The 25,437-nt window shown below is 47.9% G+C and overlaps 2 protein-coding genes and 1 pseudogene across 3 annotated transcripts in view; 2 read left to right on the plus strand and 1 right to left on the minus strand.

Moving 5' to 3' along the window:
• Positions 1-5,361: 5,361 nt before the first annotated feature.
• Positions 5,362-20,148, minus strand: PPM1N (protein phosphatase, Mg2+/Mn2+ dependent 1N (putative)). The gene is made up of 5 exons (XM_082231255.1): positions 17,648-20,148; positions 12,282-12,399; positions 9,146-9,260; positions 7,741-7,804; positions 5,362-5,900 (listed from the first exon to the last, which is right to left on the minus strand). The coding sequence occupies exons 1-5, from the start codon at positions 18,572-18,574 to the stop codon at positions 5,871-5,873; spliced, it is 1,254 nt and encodes a 417-aa protein (XP_082087381.1). The 5' UTR covers positions 18,575-20,148; the 3' UTR covers positions 5,362-5,870.
• Positions 6,584-6,961, plus strand: LOC309535919 (protein kish-B pseudogene; annotated as a pseudogene). The gene has a single exon. The product of its transcript is annotated as a protein kish-B pseudogene (transcript).
• Positions 20,149-23,252: 3,104 nt separating the features above from the next.
• Positions 23,253-25,437, plus strand: part of RTN2 (reticulon 2) — a 33,909-nt gene continuing 31,724 nt past the window's right edge. Inside the window, exon 1 of the mRNA XM_082231217.1 lies at positions 23,253-23,375. Coding sequence (XP_082087343.1) covers positions 23,345-23,375 — 31 coding nt within the window. The 5' untranslated portion in view covers positions 23,253-23,344. The remainder of the gene's footprint in view (positions 23,376-25,437) is intronic.

The following is a 25,437-nucleotide window of genomic DNA, read 5'->3' on the forward strand; positions in this document are numbered from 1 at the left end:
AATAGAAGTGGAATACAAAAAGGGAGGTGTGAGGAGGTCGTGGAAATATGTGAAAGAAAGATAAGATACTGAATTTTTCTTCTTCTTTTTTTCCTTTTCTTTTCTTTGTTGATGTGTTTTTAAATTGTTTTTGTTTTGTCTTGTTAGTTTAATGTTTTAGTGTAAGGTAGTGTCTTTGTATTGTAATGTATTGTTTTGTCTTTGTTGTTTTTCTTTGTAGTGTTTAAATTGTTGTAAAAGCAATAAATATTATTTAAAAAAAAGAAGAACAGTTTTAGGTTAAGAACAGACCTCCGGAATGAATTAAGTACTTAACCCGAGGTACCACTGTATTTTGTTGGAAGCCGCCCAGAGTGGCTGGGGAAGCACAGCCAGATGGGCAGGGTATAAATAATATATTATTATTATTATTATTATTATTATTAGTCCAACCCAACTTCCTGTCGGCCTGGTCTACCTCACAGAGTTGCTGTGGGGGATTAAATGAGGCAGGGTTTAGGAAAAGCATCCGTCCAAGTCCTTCACATTTGACTTCAACAATTCAGTCCTTGCAATGCAAAACTTTGACGCACGCACACACTCAAGGGTCTGGAAAACGAAGCCTGGTGAGGAACGGTTGAAGGAGCTGGGTATGTTTCACCTGGAAAAGAGTTGGCTGAGAGGAGATGGGATATCTCCAAATATCTCCCATGTGGAAGACGGAGCCAGGTTGTTTCCTACTGCTCTGTAGGAGAGGGCCAGACTCAACGGCTTCAAATGACAAGGAGATTCCAACTAAACGTGAGCAAGACGTTTCTGATGGTAAGAGCTGTTTAGCAGTGGCCCTCAGGAAAGGGTGGACATGCCTCCATTGGAGGTTTTTAACCAAAGATTGGGCGGTCATCTGTCAGAGATTCTTTAGCTGTGACTCTTGCATGGTTGGGGTTGGACTGGATGACCCTCGGGTGTATCTCGCAACTCTACGATTCTATCCCCCACAGTTTGTTCCACATTTTTAAACAACAACAGCAACAATCTTTATAACGGTCCAGAGACCCAACAAATCATTACAAAGCAATACACAATTCATACAGCCTACCTCCAGGTTAAACAAGCATTTTGTTCAGAATAATAGGGATCATTGGTTCTTGCAACCACCGATAAAAACTTCGCCACCACTAATGTTCTAGCGTTTGTCCGGTCTTCCAGTAGGAACCTGACATAGTGAACCTCTGATTTTCCTGGGAAAGGTACCAGCAAGGGTAGTATCAGTTCAGCCCTGGCTTGCTCATATTTTGCACAGTGCAACAAAATATGTTTTATGGAATCGATGTCATGAGCACACGAGCAAAGTCTGTCCTGGTAGGGAACTCCTCTCAACCTGCCATCCAACACTGCAGAAGGAAAGACCTTTAGTCTGGCTTTGGTGGAAAGCCTTCGGTAGTTTGGTACTGTCAGGTTTTTAATGTAAGATGTTAACTTAAAGACATGCCCATATTGTACTCCTACTGCCAGCGGACTACAGACTGCGTGTGATCGCGATTGCAAGTCACTGTGTGCACTATCCCATAATCTTTGCTTTAACATCTTTTGGGCACCTTCATAACCCAGGTAATACAGTGTGTGTGGGGGGGGGGTGACAGACCAATAGAGGTGGATTTTTAAAATACAAGATGGGGCTGTGGCTCAGGGAAAGCGCATTTTCCTCGCATGCAGGTGGTGCTCGGTTCAATATCAATATTCAATATCGATTCAGGTTTGTCCAGCCTGTAGACCTGACTCTGGCTGGCAGCATCTCCAGATAGGACTGAGAATATCTCCATCCCAAAACACTGGAGCGCTGCTGCCAGTCAGAATCAGGTCTACAGGGTGGACAGACCTCACCTCGACAGAGTCATGCTCTGACTTGATGAACAGCAGCCTCCGGTGACGGCTGACGGTTCTGTTCTGAGGCTGCTTATGTCTCTTTCAATTTCGCTCTGCATAAAACCCGTAATTATTATTATTATTGCATTCATCTGTTTGGCAAATGACGATTCCGGCAACCGTTGCTAATTTCCTTTCCTGTTGTTATGTTACTGAGCTGAGGAACCTTTTTCTCGCATCTGTTACTTAAACGTTATTTTATTTTTTAAAATAAAAGCGTCCCTGTGAAAACTATGATAAATAATTTGTGGGGGGAATGACACGTTGCTGAGTCCTTCCTTTCTTGAGCTGCGCATTTATAACCAGGAAGGAACTTCAGAGGCAGCTGGGCTGGTGGCGAATTGTGAATTTTGTGATATCACAGAAGTACCGTCATTGCGAGTCTCTATCCATCGCAAAGAGCAGGAGCAGCCTTAATAATGATTTGGCGAGTCAGTCCAGCAGGACTTATCATTGTTGACGTAGGACTGATACGGGGGAAAGCAAATGCGCCGTTGAAAGAATGTTGGGGGTTGAATTTCCCTCGCACATTCTGAACAACCCACAGCAATGTATTCAAAGGTCAGTCTGTGCAGGAAACTGAGTTTATAAGTCAGCCGTCAGGCTCAAAAGACGTGCATTGGAGTGTTTCTGCTCTGCGTCCTTACAATAAATATATTTCCTTAAGGAACAAGGTCCAGCCCAATAACCTCATTTGTATTTTTCAGGCACATAGACTTTTCTCTTTCCTCGTTTGGCACCTGGGGTTTCTTCCCCATTTTCTGCCAGTGTGTTAACATTTGCAAACAAACGGCAGTTCGTTAGCAAAAGCAACGTATAATTGTCCCCGAAGACGCTGAATTATGCTGTGTACACAGTCATGAGCTCAAAGTAAGAAACAAACATATTGGATGAAGAAATCCAAGCGAACAAGTGGGTGAAGATTTCAGACCAGTACGATGCAATCTCGCATTCAACCACACAGTAGTGAAATGTGAGAAGCTGAGACAGGCTCACCAATTACGCCACAGAAATTGTCATGTGGAAGCCTGGAAGCACAAAACTTATATGGTACAATAAAAAAAAAGGAAGCCTCAGAGACAACTTGTGAGGTTCCAGAACATTAAATATTTTGATATTTGTGAATACCACTTCCCTGTACAAGAGGTATCTGTGCAGATGATCATATGAGAGAGCCACAGGGATCCCAGAAGAACTAAATTCTGAATCTGTTTTCAGTGTCCTGGGTGCACAGATAAGCGAAGTGTCTCTGAACATGTGCAGAGTGCCCTCACCCACCCGCAGGCCAGATTTAGAAGGTGATTGGGCCGGATCCGGCCCCCGGGCCTTAGTTTGCCTACCCATGGCATAGTATAACTCAGGCATCCCCAAACTTGGCCCTCCAGCTGTTTTGGGACTACAACTCCCATCATCCCTAGCTAACAGGACCGGTGGCCAGGGATGATGGGAATTATAGTCCCAAAACAGCTGGAGGGCCGAGTTTGGGGATGCCTGGTATAACTTTAGGGAAGGGCTTTGCTCTCGGTTGTAGCGCCCCCTGTCTGTGAAAGGGGAAAGAATGGCCTTCCTCACAAAGGGGATGTTCTCAAGGTATTTCGCCTTACCTGAAATATGGCCACTCAACCGCTATGATCTCCGGAACCGGCACTGTTCCAAGTGCCACGTGTAACACCCGTTCCAGATTTGTAAGAAATTGACATTTTTTGTGGCAGCACCTATGGAACTCCCTGCATTTTGCATCAGGCAGGAACTTTCGCTGTTGTGTTTTTGGCACCTGTTTAGGGCAAGCCTCTCCAGATGTGTAGAACGTCAATGCATGTTTTGATCTGCTTTTAGTTTCTTGCTGGTTTTATCTTCTGAATGTTTTAAAGAGTTGCTCTTACTGACAATGCTGTTGTTTCATTCTCTTTGTAAACTGCTTTTAGGTGTCCCTTCCCCGCCCCTGCAACCAAGCAATGTATGAATCTTGTGAAATAATAAACAAAGAAACAAAGGCTGGTGCAAATTTTGCTGAATGGAGCAAAAATATTAGAAACCTGCCCAGCCAAGGACCGTATTAGCGACCCAAAGACTTGTGTTGACATCATCTGCTCCAGGGGTCAGCAAGGTTTACCTTGCCTGGACCGGTTCACTCCAGCGGATATCCCTCCGTGGGCCGGATCGAGCCCGCGCCCACGTTTTCTGGCATCAGAGGCAATTTTCAGCACCGCAGAAGCAAGTCCCTGTGCTGCGTTGCACCGGTTTAGCACAGAGCACCGGGACTTGCCAAGTGGGGAGCTCGGTTTGGGGACTTCCTGGCAAACAGAAGGGGAAGAAATGGAGGCAGTGAGAGATTTTACTTCTTGGGCTCCATGATCACTGCAGATGGTGACAGCAGTCACGAAATTAAAAGACGCCTGCTTCTTGAAAGAAAAGCAATGAGAAACCTAGACAGCATCTTAAAAAGCAGACACATCACCTTGCCAACAAAGGTCCGTATAGTTCAAGCTATGGTTTTCCCAGTAGTGATGTATGGAAGTGAGAGCTGGACCATCAAGAAGGCTGAGCGCCGAAGAATGGATGCTTTTGAATTCTGGTGCTGGAGGAGACTCTTGAGAGTCCCATGGACTGCAAGAAGATCAAACCTCTCCATTCTGAAGGAAATCAGCCCTGAGTGCTCACTGGAAGGACAGATCCTGAAGCTGAGGCTCCAAGACTTTGGCCCCCTCATGAGAAGAGAAGACTCCCTGGAAAAGACCCTGATGTTGGGAAAGATGGAGGGCACAAGGAGAAGAGGACGACAGAGGACGAGATGGTGGGACAGTGTCATAGAAGCTGCTAACATGAGTTTTGACCAAACTGTGGGAGGCAGTGGAAGACAGGAGTGCCTGGCATGCTCTGGTCCAGGGGGTCACGAAGAGGCGGACACGACTAAACGACAAAAGTGGGCTGGTTAAACGACCCCCGTAGGCTGCTTGTGGCCCATGGGCCTTAGGTTGCAGACCTCTGGTCTACACAGTGCTTTGCAAACTTGGGTCTTCAGCTGTTGTTGGACTACAACTCCCATCATCCATAGCTAGCATGACCAGTGCTCAGGAATGATGGGATTTGTAGTCAACAACCGCTGGAGACCCAAGTTTGAGAGGCACTGAATTATACAGGCTGCATTTCCCCTTCTGATGAATTCCAGGGGTGTCTTTCCTGTTGGAATGCAGTGTTAAAGAAGCAAAACTTTAAAAGCAGTTAACAAATACCCTGAGAGGCAATCTAAAACAAAAATTTATGGAAAAGTGGGATAGATATAAAACAATACAGTAAAGTTTTGCTATCTATGCTAGCATTTGATTGACGTAGGAGTGAGACTGAGTTGAGAAATAAGACTAAGAGCACATATTGATATAGGAATGTATTAGAAATATACAATAGTAAGAGTACATTCATGTAAAAAAGGAATACACAACAGTATAGACAGGAAGTCTAGAGTGTTGGAATGTATATGATTTTGGGGGGGAAATTTTGTTTTTGTTTTTTATCTTTGTTCTTCCTTTTTTTGTTTTATTTTCTTTCTAGGCATATAAAATTTGTATATAATTTTTGTATACATGTTGGAAATTATAGTAAGTCCTGTAACGTAATATGACATTCACCGATGTAATATAAGAATGTTAACAAATAAATAAAATGCAAATTCAAAAAAGAAGCAAAAATTCTGTCCAGGCAAGAAACGAAACACATGATCTGTTCTAACATGGACTGCCTTTGCCTTGAGTGCCAGCTGTTCCGCTCAGTCCAGATGGTGTTTTCCACCCTGGGGGCGGTGGGGAAAGGGGGCAGTGGTGGCCCCAATCCGACTCGCCCCACCCCATCCATTGCCATCCAGCTTCCTAAGTTTGCCCAGAAATCCTGGTCAGATTTGCTTCCCCAGCCTCTCTCTTTCGCAGAAATGATGTCTTGGCATCCGTGGTCCAAGCTGCACAGCAGAGCGTTCAATCCGAGGCAGCATTCGCACTCGGGGCCTGAAACGAAGAAGGGCAGGGAGAAATAAGAACTTGGTTGGAGCACCATGAGCAGAAACAGGGTGGGAAATTGTGTCAGAATGCGAGCAGCCAAAGTTTGTTTCAATCGATTGTATTTTCTGGAAACTTGAGAATCAGTGGTGTTAATAATAATAATAATAATAATAATAATAATAATAATAATAATTTATTTATACCCTGTCCATCTGGCTGGGCTTTCCCAGCCACTCTGGGCGGCTTCCAACCAAATATTAAAATACCAACCAAATATAAAAATACATCAAATATTAAAAGCTTCCCTAAATAGGGCTGCCTTCAGATGTCTTCTAAAAGTTTGGTAGTTGTTGTTCTCTTTGACATCTGCTGGGAGGGCGTTCCACAAGGCGGGTGCCACCACCGAGAAGGCCCTCTGCCTGGTTCCCTGTAACTTGGCATGTTGTGCAATGCTGTGTTGAGCAATATATAAATTAAATATTTAAATTACGGTAAATCGAATCAAATTAACCAGCCGGTCCAGCTGTAAAGCAGCCTCCACCACACTTTCACAAGTTCCCAAAAGTTTATTTGGGAGCTTAGCATATGGTTAGGCTGCTCTGAAACTGGTTTAACTTTGTAGAATCGATAGCCAGGAGGCAGGAAGGCACAGAGCAGAAGGACATCAGAAGAGCGCTTGTTGCGTCTGGGCCTTGCAGGTTTCCGTTATGGCTAACTTGTATTTGCTGGATGGGCTGCTGGTGTTTGGCTTGCTCTTCATGTGCACCTGCGCCTACTTCCGGAAGGTGCCTCGGCTGAAAGTCTGGCTGCTCTTGGAGAAGAGGGGCGTCTGGGAGGTATTCTACAAGTGATTGGTACTAGACTCCATGCAGCAGTGGCAATATCCTGCATTATAAGCGCTTTTTATGTCCTCTTTGTAAAATGAATCTCAGCGCTTCAGATGGACAGTGTTGTTTGAATGAAGATGCTAAAGAAGGCATATCTCTTTTGCTTCAGAGGACAAAATATATCTTAGAGGAACTGACACAGAACCCTGCACAGATGTCAAGGGAAAATTCTTCTATGACCAAGCAACCATCCTCTGTGCTTCTAGTAAGCTTGAACATGATCAACAAAGATGGTTTCATGTGCAGATTCTTAAAATCAATATTACAATCTGCACAAGGAAAACCATCAAAAGTTTGTGGCAAATGGGAGTAAATAGTGTGTTTCCAGAGTCTGGCACAGTACAGAGGGGGGAAGGATTCGTATTAGCAACCCAAAGACTTTTAAAGGGAATTGCTTTAAATCCCCAAAATGCAATAATGAACAGCAAAGTACAGATGTGGATTTTGCTCTCATTGGCTTTTCTCTTTTATTAATGCACTTTTAAGATTGGAGGATAAAGCTGTCATAAAAATTAGTCACTGGGTATGGTAAAGTAGTTTGTAAAATCTTTGCACAGTTCAGAGAAGAGGTTTATGCACTTTTTACCCTTGAAGGGAAAAAAACCAATCTGAATCACAAAAGAAATAAAATGCTGTTTGGTGACAAAAAAAGAAGAAAAGAAGAGCACCTGCTGGATCAGGCCATCCTGGCAAGGAGCCACCAAAAGCTCCTGGCTAGGAGCCCCATCCTCTTTTAAAGCCATCCAAGTCCGTGGCCATCACTGCCTCAAGAGGCAGGGAGTTCCGTAGTTCAATTCTGCCACATGATGTTCTTTTACCTGCCCCGAATTTTCCAGGCTTCAAACCCAGTTGTCTGGTGTGGTGGTGCCACGAGGAGAACAAAGGGGTTGCCCTCCATGACCCTCTGGACTCCCTTCCAACTCCTACACACAGTTCAATAAGATCCGGGGGTTTCTTACCGGCATTTCTTGCTCCTCGCGACTCTGCTTCGCCCGCTGATAAGCCTCCATGATCACAGCTCTCCTGTGAGAGGAACAAGGTGGTCACTAGCTTCTGGTACCCCAAGCCGCTTGGCCCTCCTTTCTTTGCAGAAAGAAAAGCTTCTGAGCATAAACAGAGTGCTTTCATACAACCACCGAGCAAACCCGGCCACAGGTCTGGGATTAGGGGGCACCGACTTTTCTCAATTTAGGCTAAGCCTGAAAATGGCCTTTCTTGACAAATCAGATGTAGTCCATGCCCTTTTAAAATGTGGTTCTTTTTTCGGGGGGTGTAATAATAATAATAATAATAATAATAATAATAATAATAATAATAATTTATTTGTACCCTACCCACTCTGGGCGGCTTCCAACAAAGATTAAAAATACAATAAAACATCAGTCATTAAAAACCTCCCTGAACAGGACAGCCTTCAGATGTCTTCTAAATATCAGGTAGTTGTTTGTCTCTTTGACATCTGATGGGAGGGTGTTCCACAGGGCGGGTGCCACTACTGAGAAGGCCCTCTGCCTGTTTCCCTGTAACTTGGCTTCTCGCAATGAGAGAACCACCAGAAGGCCCTCGGCGCTGGACCTCAGTGTCCGGGCAGAACGATGGGGGTGGAGACGCTCCTTCAGGTCTACTGGACTGAGGCCGTTTAGGGCTTTCAAGGTCAGCACCAACACTTTGAATTGTGCTCGGAAACGTCCTGGGAGCCAATGTAGGTCTTTCAAGACGCGTTATGTGGTCTCGGCGGCCGCTCCCAGTCACCAGTCTGGCTGCCGCATTCTGGATTAATTGGAGTTTCCGGGTCACCTTCAAAGGTAGCCCCACGTAGAGCGCATTGCAGTAGTCCAAGCGGGAGATAACCAGAGCATGCACCACTCTGGCGAGACAGTTTGCGGGCAGGAAGGGTCTCATCCTGTGTACCAGATGGAGCTGGTTATTGGATTCTTGCTTTTATTTTGGTTTTATATTTATATTGGTTTTTATGTTGATCTTTTCTGTGAAGTGCCCTGAGACCTCTGGGTATAGGGTGGTACAGTGGTACCTCAGGTTAAGTACTTAATTCGTTCTGGAGGTCCGTACTTAACCTGAAGCTGTTCTTAACCTGAAGCACCACTTTAGCTAATGGGGTTATAAATTCAATAAATCATCATCATCATCATCTGGACCCCGCCCCAAACTCCACCCACAGGTCCGTACTTGGCTCCACCCACCGGCCCTGAAGCCCCGCCCAGGCCCCGGAATCCTTTAGGTTTCGAAAGCTGGTGATCTTTCTTTCTGGAGCGCACCTAGAAGAAACGGACCCCCCTGCAGATATGAGAGCGGGGTGGGGGTGGGTGATTCCCAGGGAATGGGGAGGGAGATCATCATACTTACTTGCTAGCCAGGCCTCCCCCAGGGGGAAGGTTAGGGTTCGCTTCTGTAGCCAGACGTTGGAAGACGGAGACGAGGTTGGGACCCCCTTCCTGTTCCAGTAGTTCATCATAAAGCTCTGGGGTGAGATTTGGGGTGGGGTGGGAGAAGTGGAGGGGCTGGTTACCTCAATGGCGGATAATTGCCCCATGAGTGACTTCTAGGTCCCCATCCCCCCATTCAGACACAACGGGTCCATGAATAATCATAGTTTAGACGTCCCGGGCCCTAAGGAAGTCAGACTATCCTCCACCAGGGCCAGGGCCTTCTCAGTGGTGGCTCCGACCTGGTGGAATGCTCTGTCCCAGGAGACCAGGGCCCTGCAGGATTTAACCTCCTTCCGCAGGGCCTGTAAGACAGAGCTATTCCACCTGGCCTTCAATTTGAACTTAGCCTGATCTTTTATTCCCCTTCCTTCCGTCCCCTCCCCTTTTTATGAAGATTACCCGCTCTGGGATCCCACAGCTAATTCTCCCCTGGTCTCCTCGCTGGCCCAAATAGGACTAATTTAGCCAGTTAGCCCTGGGGATCATCTAATGTTTACTGGATGGATTTTCCCACTAAATTGATTTATTGTTATTCACATTTTATATGGTATTTTATGCTGTTTTTTTGTTGCATCAATTAAGTGTTTTAAATTTGTTGTTAGCCACCCTGAACCGGGAAGGGTGAGGTATAAATAAAATATTATTATTATTATTATAATTATTATTATCATCATCATCATCATCTTTATTTGAGTTTGCAGAACAGGCACCGAAGGACGAGAGTTCGAATGATCAAAACAGAGCCCTATGCAAAAGAGCTCAGCTCCCCCACCTGCTGTTTGGCACAAGCCTTGCAGAACCTGAGCTGCACCTTTGCAAGACCTGTGTAACTTTGCAAGACTCTTTCTTGCCTAAGCTCTGAGCTCAGCTTCTCAGATCTATAGCACTGCATGTAGACCACCAAGCCAAACAAAACGGTGTGCTTGTGTTATGTACTGAGTTGAATGGGATCCAAAATGCAACAGTCTGATTGGTCCTAGAACAATAGGATCCAGAACGCAGCTGTTTGATTGGTCCTAGAACAATAGGATCCAGAACACAGCTGTTTGATTGGTCCTAGAACAATAGAAATCAGAATGCAGCAGTCTGATTGGTCCTAGAACAATAGGATCCAGAACACAGCTGTTTGATTGGTCCTAGAACAATAGAAATCAGAATGCAGCAGTCTGATTGGTCCTAGAACAATAGGATCCAGAACACAGCTGTTTGATTGGTCCTAGAACAATAGAAATCAGAATGCAGCAGTCTGATTGGTCCTAGATCAATAGGATTCAGAATGCAGCAGTCTGATTGGTCCACAGGAGCCACCCAATCCAGCTCCAGGTGGAAGTGAATCTGCAACCTGATTGGCCTACAGGAGAATCCTGGAATTACCCAATCACATGGAGCCCATTGTGTAAATAATGTATATAAAGCAGACATTCTGGGGGAACTTCCATTCCTCCTCACCACTATGAGCTGAATAAAGAGAATCATAGAATCATAGAATCATAGAATCATAGAGTTGGAAGAGACCACAAGGGCCATCGAGTCCAACCCCCTGCCAAGCAGGAAACACCATCAGAGCACTCCTGACATATGGTTGTCAAGCCTCTGCTTAAAGACCTCCAAAGTAGGAGACTCCACCACACTCCTTGGCAGCAAATTCCACTGTTGAACAGCTCTTACTGTCAGGAAGTTCCTCCTAATATTTAGGTGGAATCTTCTTTCTTGTAATTTGGATCCATTGCTCCGTGTCCGCTTCTCCGGAGCAGCAGAAAACAACCTTTCTCCCTCCTCTATGTGACATCCTTTTATATATTGGAACATGGCTATCATATCACCCCTTAACCTCCTCTTCTGCAGGCTAAACATGCCCAGCTCCCTTAGCCTGAAAGAGCATGAAATCCACTCTCGACTCTGAGTATATTTCACCTTGGCAGCGGAAACTGTGGTGTCTTTAGTATATATGGTTTCATTTATCCATATGAACAACCTGAGTCTAGTCTGGAGGGCTCATGGCGTTCGCAGCCCTACAGATCTTGTGTCTCCATTAGTCTTGGGATCCAGCACAGAGCAAGCAAGACTCTGTGTCTCCAGCTTCCAGCCTCCTTCCAGCTCAGCTCACACCTCAAAGCACTGGCTATTGTTCAGATAGGTGAAGGAGCTGAAGGACAGTCCCACCAGTTATCCTGGGGGGCCTTGCAACTCTTGCAACCTAGCTTATCCTTTTGGGATGTGGATGAGGACGCTTTAGCTCCGGGGTCAACAAACTTTTTCAGCAGGGGGCTGGTCCACTGTCCCTCAGACCTTGTGGAGGGGCCAGACTATTTTTTTTTTGGGGGGGGGAATGAACGAATTCCTATGCCCCACAAATAACCCTGAGATGCATTTTAAATAAAAGGACACATTCTACTCATGTAAAAACATGCTGATTCCGGGACTGTCTGCGAGCCAAATAGAAGGCAATTGGTGAAAAAGTTTGCTGACCCCTGTGATGGACTATGTCAGGGGCCAGCAACCTTTTTCAGCCATGGGCCAGTCCACCGTCCCTCAGACCGTGTGGGGGGGGGCAGACTATTTTTTTTTGGGGGGATGAACAAATTCCTGTGCCCCACAAATAACCCAGAGATGCATTATAAATAAAAGCACACATTCTACTGATGTAAAAACACCAGCCAGGCCCCACAAATAACCCAGAGATGCATTTTAAATAAAAGGACACGTTCTACTCATGTAAAAACACGCTGATTCCCGGACTGTCTGCGGGCTGGATTTAGAAGGCGATTGGGCCAGATCCAGCCCCCAGGCCTTTAGCTCATTGCTGTGCAAAGAAACCTGTCTGAGTAGCTCACCCACAGAATCCTCTGTTAGATTCTAACCCTCACTTGGGTACCCAAGAACTGGAAGGGACCCAGGGCATCATCCAAACTGACCCTGCCCCAAAACCTCACAGCACTACTTTGCCGTCTGTTATTTTTCCTCCCCGTTCTCAAAATCCCACTCCTCCCTTTTGCCAGCGGCCACAAGGCCTCCCAGGCCCCGCTCCGTCACAGCGCAAACAGCGTACGCACCTGCCACTCTCTTCTCCAGAGTAGCGTCCAGCTCCTGCTCCTTCTGCAAGGCCTCCTGGGAGACGCCCGGGGCAGCTGGGAAGCAGACCACGATGCAGGTCATGTTGTCACGGCTGCCCTGCAGGGAGAGCGTAGAGCATACCTGTCAGCTTACAGATTTGAAAATAAGGGACCGACAGCCTCGAAAATAAGGGATCAGCAGCCAAAATAAGGGATTTTCAGAGCACAGGTATGTTCAACTTCTTCTTTTTTATATATAAGATATTTATTAAGATTTTTTTCACACATTACAATGAAAATGAAAAAAGAAAAAGAAAAATGCAAAATAAAAACAGTTAAAAACACATTAATTTTCCGTTTCTTATTTTCCTTAAGCTTATTTCCCCGGACCTCCTCATACCTCCCTTTTTTGTATTCCACTTAAATTTATTAGTTCAGCAAATCCTTACCATTAAGCTTTTACCCATTTATAGACCTTTGTTTCATATTCTCTTAAAGCATTACAGCTGGAAACCACTTACTGTATTTTTTGCACCATAACACTCACTTTTTTCCTCCTAAAAAGTAAGGGGAAATGTCTGTGCGTGTTATGGAGGGAATGCCTACGGGTGGCATGCCTACGGATTTTCCTCCTCTAAAAACTACGTGCGTGTTATGGTCAGGTGCGTGTTATAGAGCGAAAAATACGGTAATTTCTATCCAACATCATTCTAACATTCATTAATTTTACAATATTTCTGTAAGTAATCTTTAAATTTCTTCCAATCTTCTTCCACCGACTCTTCTTCCTGGTCCCGGATTCTGCCAGTCATTTCTGCCAATTCCATATAGTCTATCACCTTCATCTGCCATTCTTCTAAAGTGGGTAGATCTTGTGTCTTCCAATACTTTGCAATGAGAATTCTTGCAGCTGTTGTAGCATACATAAAAAAAGTTCTATCCTTCTTTGGCACCAATTGGCCGACTATGTTCAACTTCTGAGCCCCTCTGAGCCAAAGGCAGAAAGCCCAGCCAGCAGCCAAACGAAGCCTCATCAATAAGGGACAGCAGCGGGACATGGCGCTGGGATAAGGGACTGTCCCGCCAAATAAGGGGCGCTTGACAGCTATGGCGTAGAGTCGTCTGAGGATTGTGTCCTTCCGCCTGCTTAGCAAAGCAATTGTTTTGCAAGGGTGACAACCATCTTCTTCAACCTGGAGGACCATATTCTCCCAGGACAAAGATCTCAGATCCGTTTCCTTCCTCCCAGATGCACGAGACAGAGCCAGCCCAGTCTGTTTACAGGCAATGCTTTGACTCCTTATAGGAGGAAAAGTTGCAATATATGGGGTTTTTTAGCAGAGTAAAAGGGCACGTATTTTGGGGGTGCAGACAGCATGTTAGAGGTGTGCACAGTTATGCATGGTGCAAAGAAAGTGAGAATGTGCAGCTTTTTAATAGCATTTTTAATAGCATCAGTGTTGGTGCTGATCTTGAAAGCCCTAAACGGCTTCGGTCCAGTATACCTGAAGGAGCGTCTCCACCCCCATCGTTCAGCCCGGACGCTGAGGTCCAGCGCCGAGGGCCTTCTGGTGGTTCCCTCGTTGCGAGAAGCCAAGTTACAGGGAACCAGGCAGAGGGCCTTCTCGGTAGTGGCACCCACCCTGTGGAATGTCCTGCCTGTGGAACTGTGACTCCTGCATTGCAGGGGTGGGACTGGATGACCTTTGGAGGGCCCTCCTAACTTTACAATTATGAGATTCTATAGCTTATCTTTTCCGTTTTCTTTAAAGCAGCGGCAGGACAGTTCCCTGGAGCCCAGTGAAATTCGGAGGGACACCTGTTCCCCTCACCTGCTGCTTTAACCTCCTTCAAGATGCTCTACGGACCGCAGCTCCTTAAAAAACTCTTCTGGAAACTCACCTTTCTTGCTCCTCCTAAACGGCTTCTTGATGCTCCACTGTCCTGCTTCGCTAATCCTGGACCTCCAGTGCCCTCAGTTGGCAGCTGCTTCCTTAAGCCCTTGGGGGAGGAGGCTGGTGTGTGTTAATTACGTGGCTGGGCCCAGGAATGGAAACGAATGCCCAGCAGGAGAAGGAAAAGGTTCCCACAGGGCAGCAAAAATCTTAAAACTGAATGTAGAAAGTCCCACAGATCCAGTTAAGCCAGGAAGATCTCAGGTTCCTCTAAACTTGGGTTGGTTGGTTTAACACCCCGCTTGCTGGGGAAACTCAGCCAGATGGGTGGGGTATAAATAATATATTATTATTATTTCTTTATAATAATATAATATAATATAATATAATATAATATAATATAATATAATATAATATAATATAATATAATATAATATAATATAATAATATAATATAATATAATAATATAATATAATATAATATAATATAATATAATATAATATAATATAATATAATATAATATAATATAATATAATATAATATAACATAATATAATATAATAATTTTTATATTATTATTATTTATTCAGCCTGCTTAATACTTTAATTTTCATTCTGGGGAAGGGGAGTAGTTTTTCCTTTCCTTTCAAGGAGTTGCGATTCCTGCATTGCAGGGGGTTGGACTGGATGACCCCTGGGGTTCCCTTCCCACTCTGTAATTCTATGAAATGGAGGCAGTGAGAGATTTTACTTTCTTGGGCTCCATGATCACTGCAGATGGTGACAGCAGTCATGAAATTAAAAGACGCCTGCTTCTTGGGAGAAAAGCAATGACAAACCTAGACAGCATCTTAAAAAGCAGAGACATCACCTTGCCAACAAAGGTCCGTATAGTTAAAGCTATGGTTTTCCCAAGTAGGGATGTATGGAAGTGAGAGCTGGACCATCAAGAAGGCTGATCACCGAAGAATTGATGCTTTTGAATTCTGGTGCTGGAGGAGACTCTTGAGAGTCCCATGGACTGCAAGAAGATGAAACCTCTCCAACCTTAAGGAAATCAGCCCTGAGTGCTCACTGGAAGGACAGATCCTGAAGCTGAGGCTCCAAGACTTTGGCCACCTCAGGAGAAGAGAAGACTCCCTGGAAAAGACCCTGATGTTGGGAAAGATGGAGGGCCCAAGGAGAAGGGGACGGCAGAGGACGAGATGATGGGACAGTGTTTTCGAAGCTACCAGCATGACCAAACTGCGGGAGGCAGTGGAAGACAGGAGTGCCTGGCATGCTCTGGTCCAGGGGTCACGAAGAGGCGGACACGAATAAACGACTCAACAACAACAACAACATTTCTGTGGTTACTCACCCTTCCCCCTAAGGTCACAGGGTGGGTTATGGGATCAAATCACAATATTAAACAAAATTTAGAACACCTTGCCATCGTCAAAATAAGGTGGCTCTAAAAAGACGCACCTCCTGTCACTATTTCGGGAAGAACTGTCTGGCTGCAAGAGCTATTTGACAGTGGAACAAACTCTTCGAAAGTTCAGCCAGAGGGCTCTCCATCATTGGAGCTTTTTAAGCAGAGGTTGGAAGGCCATCTGTCAGGGATGCTTTAGCTGTGATCCCTGCAGTATTGCCGGGGAATGAGGAAAAGCCTTTGCAAGTTCTGCAGTTCCTTTCTATTCAACTTGCCCTAGCTGAAGGATGCTATTTCCGGATTCCAGAGTCCTCCCATTTGGAGGTGGCATGTCTTATGATTTACCCCACTTACTGGTTTGCTGAAGCTACGAAAACTTAGGAGCAGCCTTGTTCAATGATTTACATCTCCCAGCTGGGAGGTTGTTTGGATATCCGACTTTTTATTAAGGCACAGGTCTCCTTACACCTCTGAGAAAGGGGCCTGTTTTGCTTTTAGAGTGGCAATTTTAAGGACTCATAAAATCATAGAATTGTAGAGTTGGAAGGGGGCCCTGTCATCATCTAGTCCAACGCCCTGAAATGTTGTCCCATGCAGGATTCGAACCTGCAGCCCTGGTGTTATCACCACAGCAGAAACATTTGTAAGGGATGGTAAGTTACATTTTTTTCAGGGGAGCAAACGCTTGTCTGGTTTTAATAATTATTTTAACCGTGTAATGAGTTTTATTTATTCTGTGTTTTGCAAAGGCATCAATAATAATGGGGGGGTTGGACTAGATGGGCACTGGGTGTCCCTTCCAATGCTGTCATTAGAATCAAAGAATTGTATTGCTGGAAAGGACCCCGAGGGCTAAGTAGTCCAACCCTCTTCAATGCAAGAATCAATATGATACGATAATCTTTATTCTCAGGCGGCTAGTCCTAGTCTTTATAACCCTGTACCTTCTTCCAGAAGGCAGAAGCTGAAAGAGATCATTTCCCGGGTGCGCACTATCCTGAGCTGTCTCTGCAGTTTTCTTATGGCACCTGGAAGGGTAGATTTGATCCAAGGTGGGAAGAGTGCACCCAGTTATTCCCTTCACAGTCTGGACAGCATTGTTTTTTCCCTGACCGTGCAGCTCCCAAACCACACACAGAGACCATAAGTTAATACACTCTCCACAGCACAATGGTAAAATGCCATCAACAGGTCCTTTGAGAGATTATTTTTCCAGAGGATTCTCAGAAAATATAACCTCTGCTGTGCTCTCTTCATCAGGTCTTTACTGTTTTCTCCCCAGGTTAGGTCATCTTTCAACTCCATGCCCAGAAACTGAAACACCGAGTGCTATTCCACACACTTCCCCTCAATAATGAGTGGCTAAATATTTAATTTACGTTTCCTAAAGTCCACAATAATTTTTTGTTTTCTTTAAGTTAAGGAGTAAGTTGTTTTTCCTGCATCACTGCTCAACTTCCTTCCTATAGGCCTCAATCTCAATAATCTGAGACATCTAGAAATCTAAAGGTAAAGGTAAAGGGACTGTTAGGTCCAGTCGCGGGCGACTCTGGGGTTGCGGCGCTCATCTCACTTCATCGGCCGAGGGAGCCGGTGTACAGCTTCTGGGTCATGTGGCCAGCATGACTAAGCCACTTCTGGCGAACCAGAGCAGCGCACGGAAACACCGTTTACCTTCCCGCCAGAGTGGTACCTATTTATCTACTTGCACTTTGACATGCTTTCGAACTGCTAGGTGGGCAGGAGCAGGGACCGAGCAACAGGAGCTCACCCTGTTGCGGGGATTCGAACCACCGGCCTTCTGATTGGCAAGTCCTAGGCTCCATGGTTTAACCCACAGCGCCACCCACGTCCCTTCTAGAAATCTAGTTGGCTGCACTTTCCACGATACTGAAAGCCCCTGGGAAGGTTTTGAAGCAGAGGTTGGATGGTCACCTGTCATGGATGCTTCAGCTGAGATCCCTGCATTGCAGGGGGTTGGAATAGATGACCCCTGGGTGCCCCTTCCATCTCTACAATTCTATGATTCTAAGTGAGAACCCTATCCTCCCCCCTCACCTTGTAGAGGCAGGAGTCCAGCACGCACTCGCAGACGTCCCGCGGGCTGCCGGTGAGGCAGAGTCGTGAGCGCACAAAGGCGCACAGCCCCGCGTTGTCAAAGGTGTCCCAAACCCCGTCGCAGGCCAGCACCAGGAACTCGTCTTCGTCGGGGCAGCGCTCCAGCTGGTAGACCTCGGGCTCGGGGGACACTGGCTGCTCGGTGGGGCCACGCCAAGACACGGCCTTGTAGCCGAAGTCGCCCAGGGCCCGGGAGACGGCCAGCGACCCGTTGACCCTCTGCAGCACCACCGTGCCGCCGGCGTTCTCGATGCGCCGCCGCTCCCTCGGCTTGGTGGGCTTGTGGTCGTCAGTGTAGAAGGTGACGGCAGCCGAGCGACAGAGAAGGGCCCTCGAGTCACCCAGGTTGATGAAGTAGAGGTGCCGGGGCGACACCAGCACGGCCACGGCAGTGGTGCCGGCGTGCTCCCAGGCCTCCGCCCGCGACAGGTCCTGCATGCGCCTGTCGATGGCCAGGAAGGCCTCGCGCACGGCCTCCTTGACGGCTGCGGGGTCCTCCTCCTGGCCGGACAGGGCTTCGGCCTCCAGCACATGCCCGAGCAAGTGCCTGGCGCAGAACTGAGCCACCGTGCTGCCCGCGTGCCCGTCGTACACGGCAAAGAAAGCCCAGCCGGCCAGGGCTCCGGGCAGCTGGGGCTGAGCGGTGTGGGCGTCTTCCATGTGCGCCCGCCAGCCTTGCATGGAGCCCAGGCCGTACCTCAAGCCGCCCACCTCTCCTTCCTCCAGAAGCTTCTCCGTCTGGGGCTTGTCCAGGAAAAAACTGGGGACTTCCTGGGCCTCCTCCGCTTTGAAAAACAACGAGACCCTTCTCTCGGCTTCGGCCACCAGGAGCCTCACGAAAGTGGCCATGCTCAGGAGCTTGGCCATGAAGCGCAACGCGTTCCCCGAAATGTCAAGGGGGCTGTGGCCTCCCCTGGAGATCCTGTGCTGCTGCTGTCCTTGAAGAGCAGAAGAACGGGAGAGCCTTTTGGGTCAGGCCAGGGGCCCATCGGCTCCTTGCAGAGGCAACCACAAGCCCCAACCAACTTTTGAGTGCTCTCTTTGAGGGACGACTCAGGCTGGCATCTTGAAAGACGCGCTAGGGATCTCTCTTGTCCCTGGCGACCACCCGCTGTCGGTCACTGGTGGCTCGCAGATCCTACCCTCTTCCGGAAGGCTGCACAATGTGGCGCCTGGCGGTCCCTGAGCTTTTGACGCCCGTTGTGCGATGGGTGCTGCACGTTAGTCGAGGAGAGTTGTTACAGCGCCGCAGCCTCAGTTGCTGATGGTGGTTTGCCCATGGGACCACCGTGGCAGCCCAGGTGGTCTTTGCTAAAGTCCTTCCTCTTTAGACGGTCCACACATCATCCCCTCTTCCGAAAATAACATCAGCTAACCCTGATGTTCAACCCTAATGTTCCTGCTCTGCTCCTGGCTGCTTCCAGCATCGTCTCTGGGTCACTCCCGCAGCTTCCACCCCCCCCTGCCCTGCACCCATCGGTCCCCACCCTCCGGGAAAGCCGTTCCCAATTGGCTCTCGGCTTCGGCATTAGCCCAGCGGCTCGTAATCTCTTCATCCAGTGCTAAATATGGGGTTTAAAACCCCCTAATCCTCGCCTGTGTCAGAGGCGGCCTTTGCAGGGACTCCCACTAGGGATTCACCTGCCCCCCCCCACTCTGGCCGCCAGATGGTGCCTTTCAGCCAGCGGGAGATACAGTTTCTGTTTTTAAAGCCAGGCGCTTCTTAGGGCCGGTTACGAAACAGAACCCAGAAGGTCGCAACCTTTATCCTGGTATTGCACTCCTTTGCAAATGGCCCCAATAGGTTTCCTTCTGCATCACCTAATTGTAAATTGGTGAATTGAATTGGGGAACATAAACTGGTGCAAGATGTTTTGGAATTTCATTTTGACGGATGTAATAAGAAAACGTCGCCCAAGATTAATGTTACCGAATGTTTTCTATAACACCAACGTAGATATATTGTCAAAAGAACCATTCTTCTGTATGATGTTGGCAGCTCAGATAGTCTTTGCAAGTCAATGGGAAACAGCCCCAAATCTTACAAATCTGGACTGATACCTGATGATTAGATAAGGCTGATATTCTCTTACTTGGACTTTGTTATTTTAACCCCTGGGTAGGCAAGCTAAGGCCCGGGGGCTGGATCCAGCTCAATCGCCTTCTCAATCTGGCCTGCGGAGAGTCCAGGAATCAGCATGTTTTTACATGAGTAGAATGTGTCCTTTTATTTAAAATGCATCTCTGGGTTATTTGTGGGGCCTGCCTGGTGATTTTACATGAGTAGAATGTGTCCTTTTATTTAAAATGCATCTCTGGGTTATTTGTGGGGCATAGGAATTCGTTCATTCCCCCCCCCAACATATAGTCTGGCCCCCCACAAGGTCTGAGGGACAGTAGACCGGCCCCCTGCTGAAAAAGTTTGCTGACCCCTGTTTCAACCAGTACTTATTCTATGTCCCTATTTTACAGCTTTGCTTTTCGGTTTTTAATTTCCACCTGTTTAATTTCCACCCTTTCTTCCCTCTCTTCCATATACATTATACAATCTTTACCAACCACCCTTATCCGGGCAGCTCTGCATGTTCCAGAACGACTCATAGGCCAGCTGGGCTGCAGGAACCTCACCTCTTCAGAGCCCTAGTCTTCATTCTTTCATTCTGTTTCATTTTTAACGCAAGCCTCTTTTCATGTTGTGCTTTTTAGACATGCATCATTTCATGACACAGTAATTCAATTTCACAAGCAAACAGGAGGTTAAGATAACCCCTTTCTAGCGACGCACAGTTTGGAAAGCTCTGTTCTAGACCTTATTGTGACACAGCCCGTGTTGCTTGTGTGTGGCCTGGTGTGACCTCATGGGGCAGGAATGAGTTATGGTGCTGTGGGAGAGAAGGAGGTGAAGACGGATGACTCGACTCGGATGAGCCACAGCTCTCCACACCCACTCCCAGTGCAAGCAGGCGCAGATAAATGAAATCCCAGCACATGCGAACACAAGAGAAGCCCACCTGTGTTCTCATAGCATCCAGCCAGATGCCCCAATGGGAAACCTGGAAGCAGGATCTGACCAAACAAGGTCCCTATCCCCTCCTGTGGTTTCCATCAACTGGTTTTCAGACGGTGCCTCCGACTGTGTAGGCCAGAGCTGCTTCTTCTTCTTCTGTTGCGATCCTTCGTAGCCAAGTAAGATTGTCTTCCATAAACACGGTTTGAACAGTGAGTCCGCAAGTGACTGTGGAGGCCACTTCTGGATCCACACGTCCTTCTACAGTGGGGACATAGGTTTCCGGGCGGGAGTTGATCCCGGTGTGGATTTGCCAAGTATGCCTTCCTCTTAGCACATTTCTCCCTTGCGTCCTGAGTTCGAGTGTCTTCAAAACCCAGGACACCTTTGGTAAAGGCTGTTCTCCTACTGGAGCGCTCACAGGCCAGTGTTTCCCAGTTGTCGGTGTTTATACTACATTTTTTAAGATTTGCCTGGAGACAGTCTTTAAACCTCTTTTGTTGACCACCAGCATTACGCTTTCCATTTTAAAGTTTGGAATAGAGTAGTTGCTTTGGAAGATGATCATCAGGCATCCACACGACATGACCAGTCCAACAAATTTGATGTTGAAGAATCATTGCTTCAACACTGGTGATCTTTGCTTCGTCCGGTACACCGGCATTAGTTCGCCTGTCTTCCCAAGTGATGTGTAAGCGCAGCCATCCTGGCTAGCAGTTGTCAACAGTCCTCCGTAAATCCTCTTTTGGATTTATCCATCTCAGCCTGGAAGTGAGTTCCATCATTCAATTGTGCCCTGAAGAGGACAAGGCTATCAGCATAGGGGCCAAATTCATGGGGCCTGAGGTCCTTTCATCTCCCCACAAAAAAATATTTTGAGGGGGCCAGGGGGCCCCAAATTTGATGAGCATTGCCATTCACACGGTATATGTGCACCCGTGTGGTGTGATGGTTTTTGTGGAGTGGGCCTTACCTGCTTCCCCCAATATTTAATTCAAGCTGGCAATTTAAGCTAGCACCCCTGCCTATCAGTGGCTACTAGCCACAGTGGGGGGGGGGGTCCTTTAAATGCCTCTGAATACCAGTTGCTGGAAGCCACAGGAGAGGAGAATGGACCAGTATACCCTAAGGAGTGTCTCCACCCCTATTGTTCTGCCCGGACACTGAGGTCCAGCGCCGAGGGCCTTCTGGCAGTTCCCTCCCTGCGAGAAGTGAAGCTACAGGGAACCAGGCAGAGGGCCTTCTCGGTGGTGGCGCCCACCCTGTGGAACGCCCTCCCGTCAGATGTCAAGGAAATAAACAACTACCTGACATTCAGAAGACATCTGAAGGCAGCCCTGTTTAGGGAAGCTTTTAATGTCAGATGTTTTATCACATGGGTGGGCAGACTAAGGCCCGGGGGCCGGATGCGGCCCAATCGCCTTCTCAATGTGGCCTGCGGACGGTCAGGGAATCAGCATGTTTTTGCATGAGTAGAATGTGTCCTTTTACTTAAAATGCATCTCTGGGTTATTTTGGGGGTATAGGAATTTGTCCATTCCCCCCCCCAAAAAAAATATAGTCCGGCCCCCCCAAGACAGTGAGACTTGCCCCCTGCTGAATAAGTTTGCTGACCCCTGTTTTATCATGTTTTTAGTATTCTGTTGGGAGCTGTCCAGAGTGGCTGGAGAAACCCAACCAGATGGGTGGGGGTATTAATAATAATAATAATAATAATAATAAAACATCCTTCCAGTAGCACCTTAAAGACCAATTAAGTTAGTTCTTGGTATGAGCTTTCGTGTGCATGCACACTTCTTCAGATACGTGCATGCACACGAAAGCTCATACCAAGAACTAACTTAGTTGGTCTTTAAGGTGCTACTAGAAGGAATTTTTTTATTTTGACTATGGCAGACCAACACGGCTACCTATCTGTAATAATAATAATAAGAATTGCCATTTGCCAGGGATTGTTTCCTGTGATTCCTGCATTGGGCTGGATGACCCTTGGATCCCTATATCCACCCTGTTGACCTGGTGGTGTTCAGCCCACCCCCCAGCATGTGATGATTCCGCGCCCCCCCCCATTCAGCTCTGCAGCGAAAGCAGGAGGGCGGGACTACATGTTGAGTGGCAGGCAGGCCGCCAGGCAACCCAACCATCCATCCATCCATCCTTCCTCCTCCCTGGGCGGGGCCTTCTCCCTACTAAGGCGAGCCAGACCTCTCCCTCTCCACGACCACCCCTCCTCCCTCACCCCACCCTAAAGACCCCCCCCCAAGGCGACCTCTTCCCCACCCTACTTCCTCTCTCCTTCCCTTCCTCCTTCCCTGCCCCTCCCTCCCTGCAATTTAGGCTCCCCCGACTCCATCCTTCTCTCTCTCTCTCTCCCCTGCATCTTCTCCTGCATCCTTTGTCTCCATCCTTTCTTTGTCTCCTCGCCCGCCTCGCCTTTCCGGCCTCGCCCAGGCGGCCCGCGAGCCTCCGGCCGGCCCCGGCCCCCTGCCTGCCTGCCCTCGGGGCGGCGGGCCGCGGCGGGGGGCAGGATGGGGCCGCGGGGGAGATGAGCAGCGGCGGGAGGCGGCGGCGGAGGCGCAGGGGGGCAGCGCGGCCGCAGCGCGCATCCCGCATGGACCACGAGGCGGGCGATGGGGCAGGTCCTGGGATTCGCCCATTGCAGTAGGTATCTTGTGGGGCAGGGAGAGAGGGCGGGAGGGCGGGCAAGGCTCCTTATTTCTCTCCCCCCCTCCTCCAACCCCCCCCCCAAAAAAAACCCCAACCGCCCATTTTGGACGCCTCTTCTCTAGTCATCGATTTTTCAAAGCATCGCCCATTTCCTCCCAGTCAGGTGTGGGAAGAAAAAACAACATTATCCATTCAATAGCGTTAAAAAAAATTATATTTGGGGGGGTTGATTTCCATGTGGGGGACAGGGGAGTACCACTCCCTAGTGGGGGGTGGGAAGGGTTTGCCAGCGCTCCCACCCCCCAAAAACCCCCACTTTTGTTGCCCTCCCAATTCATCTCCTGGACCTGGTGTCCAGCTGGTCCTGAGAGCCATGCTCATTTCTGAAATATTTATTTATAGACATGTTTACCCACCGTTTGTGACTCCTGCTCCCCACCCCTGTGTCATGCACACGCACAGAGACCTCACAGTTTTCACGTGTGAATGTGTGGAGGGGGCGGTTAATTGTGTTTGCGTTTGTGAAAGCAGATGTGGAAAGAGGCCTGTTCAAACGGCACTCTGCACGCGCTCTTGGCTGCTGTTTGGTGCGTCCCAAGGTTGAACCCCCTGCAGCTTCTGGGAGATAAACCCACGCTACCCCACCCCACCCAAAGATGTAACTGTAGGGCTTTTCCAGAGATTAAAAGGGGGGAGGGGGACAGCAGTCGCGAGAGATTCCCTTTGATTAAAAAAGGGTGCATAGAAGCAACTGTTTGGTGCAAGGCTAGGGGAATAGAGGTCATTTGTTGTGTTTTTCTGGAAGAATAAAGGAGAGGGCTGTGGGGAGGAATCTCTGGGCAAGACTGTGGTGCTGGATAAGTTTAATAAGGAGTAAGGCCCATGGAGACTTACTTTCGTGTAGGTGTGCAGAGACCTCACCTTGCCAACAAAGGTCCATATAGTTAAAGCTCTGGTTTTCCCAGTAGTGATGTGTGGAAGTGAGAGCTGGACCACAAAGAAGGCTGATCGCCGGAGAATGGATGCTTTTGAATTCTGGTGCTGGAGGAGACTCTTGAGAGTCCCATGGACTGCAAGAAGATCAAACCTCTCCATTCTGAAGGAAATCAGCCCTGAGTGCTCACTGGAAGGACAGATCCTGAAGCTGAGGCTCCAAGACTTTGGCCACCTCATGAGAAGAGAAAACTCCCTGGAAAAGACCCTGATGTTGGGAAAGATGGAGGGCACAAGGAGAAGGGTACGACAAAGGACGAGATGGTGGGACAGTGTTCTCGAAGCTACCAGCATGAGTTTGACCAAACTGCGGGAGGCAGTGGAAGACAGGAGTGCCTGGCGTGCTCTGGTCCAGGGGGTCACGAAGAGGCAGACACGACTAAACGATTAAACAACAAGGTGTGCAGAGGATTGTATTGCAAGGTAACAGCCGGACATGGACCAAATCACTGCAAAGCATTTACGTGGATTCACGGGACAGCTGCCATTAGGTGTGTCTATATTATTTATTTGTTGCAATTATATCGCACCTCCCCATGTGGGGTACGTTAGGCTAAGGGATGCCCCCACCCCAAGGTCATGCGGCCAAGTGTGGATTTGAACCCTCCGTCTCCCAGATCCTAGTCCTCATTTAACACCCACAACAACCCTGGCGAGGTAAGTTAGTAGTCTGAAAGGGGCAGTAAGGCAGCCGGCAAGATTACACCCAGAGAGCTTCATGGGGATGAGTGGTGGGATTCGAACCCGGGTCTCTCCCAGGTCCTGGCCAGAGACTTCAACCATGGCACCTCACTGGTTTCTCTGCTCAGAGCAGGGCAGGCCGTGGATTCCCAGAGCGCAAGGGGCAGAGGGCAGAGGCGGCTGGATGGGGAACTGGGCTGAAGTCTCTGGCAAAGTTGAAAACCCGCTAGGAGGGGCTCCGATGGCGCAAGAGGAAATTGCTCCCTTTCCCCTCCATTAACCTTTTGTAGGGAGTGAGGCTTGCAAGACATTGTAATAATAATAATAATTTATTATTTATACCCCGCCCATCTGGCTGGGCTTCCCCAGCCACTCTGGGCGG

This window comes from Podarcis vaucheri (assembly GCF_965113315.1).
Source record: "Podarcis vaucheri genome assembly, chromosome: 7".
In the NCBI taxonomy this organism is placed as follows: Eukaryota; Metazoa; Chordata; class Lepidosauria; order Squamata; family Lacertidae; genus Podarcis; species Podarcis vaucheri.

Coding starts and splice junctions, on each gene's coding strand:
- PPM1N (XM_082231255.1), bottom strand. CDS start 18,574: ATGGCCAAGCTCCTGAGCATGGCCACTTTCGTGAGGCTCCTGGTGGCC. Junction 12,400..17,647: donor TGGACTCCTGCCTCTACAAG/GTGAGGGGGGAG, acceptor CTCTCCCTGCAG/GGCAGCCGTGACAACATGAC. Junction 5,901..7,740: donor GCGAGGAGCAAGAAATGCCG/GTAAGAAACCCC, acceptor TCTTCGTTTCAG/GCCCCGAGTGCGAATGCTGC.